Raw genomic sequence first — 10715 nt, 5'->3', positions numbered from 1 at the left:
AGTGCTTTAACAGTTTGTCTTTAAAAGAATTATCCCACGATTCTTCACCCAGTAACAATTGCCTAAGCTGTAATCCTGGGCCGAACTGAGCTCATGCTTCCTTCAGTGCATGAGGAGCGAGCAGGCCGCTTCTTATCACCTGACAGGTGGGGAGCTTCCCCAGCTGGACGTAGCACGTGGAAGGAACACGTTATTCCAACCAGTTCCTTTCCCCTCCATCAGGCGCCCCGACTGGCCAGGGGGAGGCAGTATAGAGACCAGGATTACTGCATGTTTTTGTGAGGGTACCAACCTGTAGGGCAGGGTTTCCCAAAGTGAGTGCCATGGCACCTTAGGGTGACGTGATGACAGTCCAGGGGTGCCTCAGAATACTTTGAATATATTCCGAATTCATCAATTTAAGTGATATCACTAAACACAAGTTAAACCTCCATGCCAGACCTGATTTGCACTGTACTTGATGAGTTCTGTTTCAATCTACCTCAATTCTCTTCACCAAAAATAGCAGATCTACAAGCATACCGTGTCTCAGTTGGAAAGTTTGAAAACCGCTGCCTTAGGGGACACGGGGAGAACATGCAAACTCCACACAGTAAGACCCTTTCACCAACCCCACCTAGGGTATGGGCACTGATGACACGGAGGAGAGAACACGCCCCCCAGGGCCATTGATATATTTATTGATTTAAAACACATACTTTGAATTAGACTTCACTTTAGGTCTTGGTTGTGATGGAATCTAACAGTTTGTCGCCCCCTTCAGGTCGTAACCAGCATCTGGGGCTAACCGGGTTTGTTCCCTCCAGGTCGTAACCAGCGTCTGGGTCTAACAGGGTTTGTCGCCCCCTACAGGTCGTAACCAGCGTCTGGGGCTAACCGGTCGACCGTACCGACAGATCTAACAGTTTGTCGCCCCCTTCAGGTCTTAACCAGCGTCTGGGGCTAACAGGTCGACCGTACCGACAGATCTAACAGTTTGTCGCCCCCTTCAGGTCGTAACCAGCGCCTCGGCCTGACCGGTCGCCCGTACCGACAGATCGGAGTTCTGGGAACCTCCAAGTTCTACCTGATCAGAGACACCATCTTCACCTTCACCCCACAGGTGACCTCCTGACCTCTCACCTTTCACCCCGTGACCTCACTGACTGCTAAACATCACCAGCTCAGCCGCTGTACTTGATTTGATTTGATTTGATTTGATTTGATTTGATTTAGCACAATGTAAAAACGATACAAAAAACTGTACTCAAAATATAATAACAATAACAACAAACACTCAATTTGTTCTTGTATAAATTAAGTGAAGAAAGTTGAGGGAACTTGAGGGAACATTTTTACATTGACAAATATATAATAGGAAAGAGAAAAACATCCACAGAGCTTTTTCAAAAAGTGTGGAATCAAAGTATTGCTTTCTCCAAAAAAGACAAAGTGAAAAAAGAACAGTAAAAACAACAACATTTTAAAAACAAAAACAAACTATCATTTAAATCATTTTGTTGGAACCATTTTTATGTATTTATTTTAACATAAAGATATGCATGGATGAAGCGTCCTCTGCATTGCTTCCTTACAGACATGAGTTAAATGGTAAATAAGGAATATGGAGTCTTACACCTTTAACTAAAGTATTATCACAGAATCACAACAATGTCCCAGAGCTGAGATCTGGTTGTGACAGAATAGATTCAATCCTTATAAAAACGGATGGACCAGAATAGATATAAAGAGATATATAGAGAATAGGATATTAACATCACAAACACAATAGATATTATCAACAGCATAGATTACACACAACTCATTAGATTATTAAGTGTGCCTGCCATGCAATGGCAAAACACTTATTGTAATCCGCCATACTTAATAAAAATAATAATAATGACGATCCCACAAATTTCGGCACGTAATAACTGCCGCACAATTTACGCCACCCCCGCAATATATACATCAAAACGTGCGGCTCTGTCGGGAATGGGGTGCTATTACTTTTCTTTCCGATCCGCGTTACCATGGCGACGTAATTCGCAAAAAATAACGCCCAAAAACCCCATTGACTTTGAATGGGGGACTCCGAAAAAGAAAAACAGAAACTTTGGCGTCACATTACTCTGGCATACTTTTGCCTAGCAACGTGATTTAAACTTTAAAACGCTCACACGACTTTGGACTTTCCGGCCAATAGGGATGAGCTGTAATTGATTAAGCCCCGCCCCCTCTATAACAGGAAGTGCCCTTTGCCAAACAGGAAGTGCCTCTACATCTCATGAACCGTTTATCGTACAGAGTTGTGGCTGGTATCATATGACTTGATTAAGAGTCCTTAACCTTAATTGACGCTTCCTTCGCCAAACAGGAAGTGCCCTTCACCAAACAGGAAGTGCCTCTATAACTCATGAACCGTTTGTCGTACAGACTCGCGGCTGGTGTCATACATTTTTTTTTCTCAAAAATTTTTTTTTCTCAAAAATTTTTTTTTTCTCAAAATTTTTTTTTTCTCAATTTTTTTTTTCTCAATTTTTTTTTTCTCAAAAATTTTTTTTTCTCTCAAATTTTTTTTTCTCAAAAAACTTTTTTTCTCAAAATTTTTTTTTCTCCAAAAACTTTTTTTTCTCAATTTTTTTTTTCTCAAAAAATTTTTTTTCTCAAAAAATTTTTTTTTTCAATTTTTTTTTTCTAAAACATTTTTTTTTCTCAATTTTTTTTTTTCATCAAAAAACTTTTTTTTTCTCACAAAAACATTTTTTTTTCTCAAAAACATTTTTTTTCCTCACAAAATTTTTTTTTCTCAAAAAACTGTCGTTAAAGTGAGACCCGTGATAACGGCCAAAAATGTGCCAAAACGCCACTAATTAGTCGAAATGGCTGACTTCCTGTTTGGTTTCTGATTGGCTGCTGGCCTTGTGACGTGGGTAGAGCTGCGAGGGCCCGGTCATCGCTGCTTGCAGCTTTAATTCATTAATCGTCCATGACCTTAATTGGGGCCTATTTCGCCAAACAGGAAGTGCCCCTCACCAAACAGGAAGTGACCCTTTACCTCGTGAACCGTTTGTCGTACAGACGCGTAGATGGCATCAAATGACTTGATTAAGAGTCCTTAACCTTAATTGGGGCCTATTTCGCCAAACAGGAAGTGCCCCTCACCAAACAGGAAGTGACCCTTGATCTCGTGAACCATCGAACCCGAACCCGAACCCTAGCTAATGATAAAAATGCTAATGTTAAAAATTCTAATAATGGTTTTAATATTAATGCAAAAATGCTAATGCTAACACCAACTGCTATACAAGGTTGCACACACTTAGCGAGCTGCAGGCACACTTAAAATGTCTTAGACATTTTCTTTTCTAGTACTATATATTGACCTCAGCCTTTACAACAGTTCATTGTTCTACAGTTCATTAACATTTCATTGTTCTACAGTTCATTAACATTTCATTGTTCTACTGTTTGATTGACAGTTCATTGTTCTGCTGTTTGATTGACAGTTCATTGTTCTACTGTTTGATTGACAGTTCATTGTTCTACCTGTTTGATTGACAGTTCATTGTTCTACTGTTTGATTGACAGTTCATGGACCACCAGCACTTCTACCTGGCTCTGGACAATCACATGATCGTGGAGATGTTCCGAACGGAGCTGTCCTACCTGGCTGCTCGATGGAGACGCACCGGCCGCCCCACCGTCACCTTCCCTGTGTCACAGAGCATGCTCAGTACGTCACCTTCCCTGTGTCACAGAGCATGCTCAGTACGTCACCTTCCCTGTGTCACAGAGCATGCTCAGTACGTCACCTTCCCTGTGTCACAGAGCATGCTCAGTACGTCACCTTCCCTGTGTCACAGAGCATGCTCAGTACGTCACCTTCTCACAGAGCATGCTCAGTACGTCACCTTCTCACAGAGCATGCTCAGTACGTCACCTTCCCTGTGTCACAGAGCATGCTCAGTACGTCACCTTCCCACAGAGCATGCTCAGTACGTCACCTTCTCACAGAGCATGCTCAGTACGTCACCTTCTCACAGAGCATGCTCAGTACGTCACCTTCTCACAGAGCATGCTCAGTACGTCACCTTCTTACAGAGCATGCTCAGTACGTCACCTTCTCACAGAGCATGCTCAGTACGTCCTGTTTAACTCTTTACTTTCTGCTTGGCATCTAACGGTTCTCCACTTCTGTTTCTGACGATGCGCAAGCTTATAATCCAACCATAATCATAATCCACCACTGATTTGAGACCTCAAGCCAATTCAGTTCAGTTCAATTTGATCATAGTGCCAAACCACAACAAGACTCTTTACATAGAGAGCAGAAACAACGTAGTCCCACCCTGAGCATAGAGAGTAGAAACAACGTTGAGCACGCAGTTATTTTGCGACAGCGGCAACGAAAAACTACTCTTCAGTGAAACCATGAGAGCTCCTTGTTGTTACAGCTGACGACCACAAGGAGGTGGATCCTGCTGTTCTGTCCATGCTGAGGAAGATGCAGGACGGCTACTCTGCTGGAACCAGGTAACTGTTACTAACTACTACTAACTAACTATTACTAACTCTATGCTGGAACCAGGTAACTATTACTAACTATTACTAACTAACTATTACTAACTATTACTAACTAACTATTACTAACTAACTATTACTAACTCTATGGTAACTGTAACTTAAGGTCTGTCCATAGTCTATCCAAAACCAAACGTATCGTTGGAAAGGTCTGGTTCAACTACAAAATGATGTCACTCGCGACTTCTGAAAAGCATTACCCGGGATTTGAGTTCGGAAAGATGCACGTCGGAAAGTCGCAACTCGCCGGGAGATTCTATGGCCAGGCCTTAACTCTATGGTTCCAAATGTATGAATGAATGGACCATTGTAAAGCACTCTGAGGAAGCAACTTGCTTAGAAAAGTGCGATAAAGATTACATCCATTATTATTATTATGGAGGAACCAGGTTACTACTATTACTAACTCTATGATAGAACCATTATTAACTCTAGGGTGGGATCACTAACCCCAACTAGAACCAAGTAGGCCTAACTACTGCTAACCATGACTCCTGGTATGGTCTATATCAATGTGTGTAGTGTTATATGATTCATATCTCTAATGTCATATCAATCTGTGTAGTATAATATGAATCATATCTCTAATGTCATATCAATCTGTGTAGTATAATATGAATCATATGTCTAATGTCATATCAATCTGTATAGTATAATATGAATCATATCTCTAATGTCATATCAATGTGTGTAGTATAATATGAATCATATCATAATGTCATATCAATGTGTGTAGTATTATATGATTCATATCTCTAATTGCGACCGTAGGTCGCATTTACTATCAAAACCTGCACAAACTGTGAGTGAGTCCGTCAGTCCGTCCGTCAGTCTGTCTGTCTGTCACACCTCACACGTCACACTTTTTCCCTGCTTATATCTCCGCAACCGTTGCCCCGATCCATGCCAAATTTTGCACACACGTTCCTTGGCTGCCAAACTACCCCGGAGCTCCAGGGACCCCCAGGTCCCTGGGGGACCCCCAGATGTAAAAAATGACCAAATGCGCAAACATGACCAAATGACCACCCCAACGGGGCTGCTCACGGGGAATTCCCGGGGACCACCGACTCCTGGTGCTCCAGAACGGATGCAAAAGTGGTGGCGCCCCCAGTGGAGGACCCCCTACACTGCAGCTCACATAAAATGCCGTAACTCCGGCTAGGAGCGACCGGGACAGCCGGGGCCGGTACCTATTCGTCCGCCTTGCCGGCGCGGACACCCCACCCCTCATTTCTCACATGGCCCTCTTCTAGCGCCACCATGAGGCCGATTCTTGCTAAACACATTTTTGGACACTGCTCCTACAATTTTCGCCGTAAAATCACGCAAATCGGTACACAGTATGTCTACACTCATCCCATCAACATGAATCTGTCCCATATAGCGCCACCTCCAGGCCGATTTTTAAAAACACATTTTTGGACACTGCTCCTACAGATTTGGCCCTAAAATCACAAAAATCACTACACAGTATGTCTACACTCATGTCATCAACATGGATCAGGAAGATTTTGGCAAAACACATTTTTGCCCTATTTGTGGAGATAAGTGACCTACGGTCGCTTATCTCCCGATTAGGGAGCCTTACTGGTATTATATGAATCATATCTCTAATGTCATATCAATGTGTGTAGTATAATATGAATCACATCTCTAATGTCATATCAATGTGTGTAGTATTATATGAATCATATCTCTAATGTCATATCAATGTGTGTAGTGTTATATGAATCATATCTCTAATGTCATATCAATGTGTGTAGTGTTATATGAATCCTATCTCTAGGGAGCAGTTTACTATGAAAACCTCCACCGTCCGTCCGTCCGTCCGTCCGTCCGTCCGTCCGTCCGTCCGTCCGTCGGTCACACGTCACACGTCACACCTTTGCCCTGCTCATATCTCCGCATCAGTATGACATCACACCACATGTGTACACAAACCTTTGTGTATGTTGCTGTGGCAACAGTCTGTTGTTGCTGGTCTGTTAGTGTACGTTAGCAACCACCTTAGCAACCATGGTTTTACCCTAGCAACCAACTGTTTACCCTAGCAACCAACTGTTTACCATAGCAACCATGTTTTTGGTTAGGGAGTCTTACTGGTATCTCTAATGTCATATCAATGTGTGTAGTATTATATGAATCATATCTCTAATGTCATATCAATGTGTGTAGTATTATATGAATCATATCTCTAATGTCATATCAATGTGTGTAGTATTATATGAATCATATCTCTAATGTCATATCAATGTGTGTAGTGTTATATGAATCATATCTCTAATGTCATATCAATGTGTGTAGTGTTATATGAATCCTATCTCTAATGTCATATCAATGTGTGTAGTATTATATGAATCATATCTCTAATGTCATATCAATGTGTGTAGTATTATATGAATCATATCTCTAATGTCATATCAATGTGTGTGGTATTATATGAATCATATCCTAATGTCATATCAATGTGTGTAGTATTATATGAATCATATCTCTAATGTCATATCAATGTGTGTAGTATTATATGAATCATTGCGACCGTCAGGGAGCAGTTTACTATGAAAACCTCCACCGGCCGTCCGTCCGTCCGTCCGTCCGTCCGTCCGTCCGTCCGTCCGTCCGTCCGTCCGTCCGTCCGTCCGTCCGTCCGTCGGTCACACGTCACACGTCACACCTTTGCCCTGCTCATATCTCCGCATCAGTATGACATCACACCACATGTGTACACAAACCTTTGTGTATGTTGCTGTGGCAACAGTCTGTTGTTGCTGGTCTGTTAGTGTACGTTAGCAACCACCTTAGCAACCATGGTTTTACCCTAGCAACCAACTGTTTACCCTAGCAACCAACTGTTTACCATAGCAACCATGTTTTTGGTTAGGGAGTCTTACTGGTATCTCTAATGTCATATCAATGTGTGTAGTATTATATGAATCATATCTCTAATGTCATATCAATGTGTGTAGTATTATATGAATCATATCTCTAATGTCATATCAATGTGTGTAGTATTATATGAATCATATCTCTAATGTCATATCAATGTGTGTAGTGTTATATGAATCATATCTCTAATGTCATATCAATGTGTGTAGTGTTATATGAATCCTATCTCTAATGTCATATCAATGTGTGTAGTATTATATGAATCATATCTCTAATGTCATATCAATGTGTGTAGTATTATATGAATCATATCTCTAATGTCATATCAATGTGTGTGGTATTATATGAATCATATCCTAATGTCATATCAATGTGTGTAGTATTATATGAATCATATCTCTAATGTCATATCAATGTGTGTAGTATTATATGAATCATTGCGACCGTCAGGGAGCAGTTTACTATGAAAACCTCCACCGGCCGTCCGTCCGTCCGTCCGTCCGTCCGTCCGTCCGTCCGTCCGTCGGTCACACGTCACACGTCACACCTTTGCCCTGCTCATATCTCCGCATCAGTATGACATCACACCACATGTGTACACAAACCTTTGTGTATGTTGCTGTGGCAACAGTCTGTTGTTGCTGGTCTGTTAGTGTACGTTAGCAACCACCTTAGCAACCATGGTTTTACCCTAGCAACCAACTGTTTACCCTAGCAACCAACTGTTTACCATAGCAACCATGTTTTTGGTTAGGGAGTCTTACTGGTATCTCTAATGTCATATCAATGTGTGTAGTATTATATGAATCATATCTCTAATGTCATATCAATGTGTGTAGTATTATATGAATCATATCTCTAATGTCATATCAATGTGTGTAGTATTATATGAATCATATCTCTAATGTCATATCAATGTGTGTAGTATTATTGCGACCGTCAGGGAGCAGTTTACTATGAAAACCTCCACCGGCCGTCCGTCCGTCCGTCCGTCGGTCACACGTCACACGTCACACCTTTGCCCTGCTCATATCTCCGCATCAGTATGACATCACACCACATGTGTACACAAACCTTTGTGTACGTTGCTGTGGCAACAGTCTGTTGTTGCTGGTCTGTTAGTGTACGTTAGCAACCACCTTAGCAACCATGGTTTTACCCTAGCAACCAACTGTTTACCCTAGCAACCAACTGTTTACCATAGCAACCATGTTTTTTTACCCTAGCAACCAACTGTTTACCATAGCAACCAGATACGCAGAGCAGGGATCTCCATATATGGGCATAAACAGGTGACATCACACTGATGTCAGATACTCAGAGCAGGGATTTCTCCATAATATATGGGCATAAAAGGGATTCTGTTAGGGATCTCCATATATGGGCATAAAAGGGACTCTGTTAGGGATCTCCATATATGGGCATACAAGGGATTCTGTTAGGGATCTCCATATATGGGCATAAAAGGGATTCTGTTAGGGATCTCCATATATGGGCATAAGAGGGATTCTGTTAGGGATCTCCATATATGGGCATAAAAGGGATTCTGTTAGGGATCTCCATATATGGGCATAAAAGGGATTCTGTTAGCTGTTAGTGATCTCCATATATGGGCATAAAAGGGATGCTGTTAGGGATCTCCATATATGGGCATAAAAGGGATTCTGTTAGGGATCTCCATATATGGGCATGAAAGGGATTCTGTTAGGGATCTCCATATATGGGCATAAAAGGGATTGTATCCCAGATGATGCCCTGTTAGGAGATCCACACTAACAGAATCCATATATGGTCCTACCGACAGCTGCTATAAGCCAACCCTGGCGATAAGGTCTGAGTCGAAGAAATGCTTCTTTCCTGGCAAGAATTGCCCCTTTATACTGTAGGGCTCGTTTGTGTATTGTATGACATCACGCCACATCATCGGCTGAGGACTGTGTGATGTCATCATATCTCCATATATGGAGACATAAGTTGCTCATGCCCAAATATGGGCTGGTGAGGTCAGACTTAGTGTGATGCGTAGGTTATCTCCATATATGGAGATTCAACTTCAATGAGTAACCATGGCAAACTGTCAACTGCCCGTATGTCTTGATAATTGGTAAAACAAACTTTTGGCCTATTTGTGGAGATAAGCGACCAACGGTCGCTTATCTCCCGATTAGGGAGTCTTACTGGTATGAATCATATCTCTAATGTCATATCAATGTGTGTAGTATTATATGAATCATATCTCTAATGTCATATCAATGTGTGTAGTGTTATATGAATCATATCTCTAATGTCATATCAATGTGTGTAGTGTTATATGAATCATATCATAATGTCATATCAATGTGTGTAGTATAATATGAATCATATCTCTAATGTCATATCAATGTGTGTAGTGTTATATGAATCATATCTCTAATGTCATATCAATGTGTGTAGTGTTATATGAATCATATCTCTAATGTCATATCAATGTGTGTAGTGTTATATGAATCATATCTCTAATGTCATATCAATGTGTGTAGTGTTATATGAATCATATCTCTAATGTCATATCAATGTGTGTAGTATTATATGAATCATATCTCTAATGTCATATCAATGTGTGTAGTATCATTATGAATCATATCTCTAATGTCATATCAATGTGTGTAGTGTTATATGAATCATATCTCTAATGTCATATCAATGTGTGTAGTATTATATGAATCTTATCATAATGTCATAACAATGTGTGTAGTATTATATGAATCATATCTCTAATGTCATATCAATGTGTGTAGTATCATTATGAATCATATCATAATGTCATATCAATGTGTGTAGTATTATATGAATCATATCATAATGTCATATCAATGTGTGTAGTATTATATGAATCATATCATAATGTCATATCAATGTTTCTGTTCCAGAATCCAAACAGGAACTCTGGAAGAGTTTCAGACCACCTCGTCATGTGCTCACCTCTCTTTCATGGACTGTGGTCAGTGTGTGTGTGTGTGTGTGTGTGTGTGTGTGTGTGTGTGTGTGTGTGTGTGTGTGTGTGTGTGTGTGTGTGTGTGTGTGTGTGTGTGTGTGTGTGTGTGTGTGTGTGTGTGTGTGTGTGTGTGTGTGTGTCATGATTTGTAGCTCTAATTCCATCGTCAGTTCCATCCCCATAATGTGTAGCTCTAATTCCATAACCTGTCCCAGCCCCATGATTTGTAGATCTAATTCTATCAGTCCCAGCCCCATGATTTGTAGATCTAATTCTATCAGTCCCATCC

General features: G+C 40.9%; 1 protein-coding gene across 1 annotated transcript in view; it reads left to right on the top strand.

Annotated features, from left to right (window-relative positions):
* Positions 1-10715, top strand: part of LOC308282460 (phosphorylase b kinase regulatory subunit alpha, skeletal muscle isoform-like) — a gene marked incomplete at both ends in the record, with an annotated part of 71051 nt that overhangs the window by 35436 nt on the left and 24900 nt on the right. The window contains 4 exons of the mRNA XM_080722806.1: positions 993-1102; positions 3571-3715; positions 4437-4515; positions 10362-10432. Of these exons, the coding sequence (XP_080578932.1) occupies positions 993-1102; positions 3571-3715; positions 4437-4515; positions 10362-10432 (405 nt within the window). The remainder of the gene's footprint in view (positions 1-992; positions 1103-3570; positions 3716-4436; positions 4516-10361; positions 10433-10715) is intronic.

This window comes from Nannobrachium achirus (genome assembly GCF_963921795.1).
Source record: "Nannobrachium achirus genome assembly, chromosome: 3".
Lineage (NCBI taxonomy): Eukaryota > Metazoa > Chordata > Actinopteri > Myctophiformes > Myctophidae > Nannobrachium > Nannobrachium achirus.
Note: the sequence above shows the minus strand (reverse complement) of the source record. Positions and strands in the feature narration are given on the sequence as shown.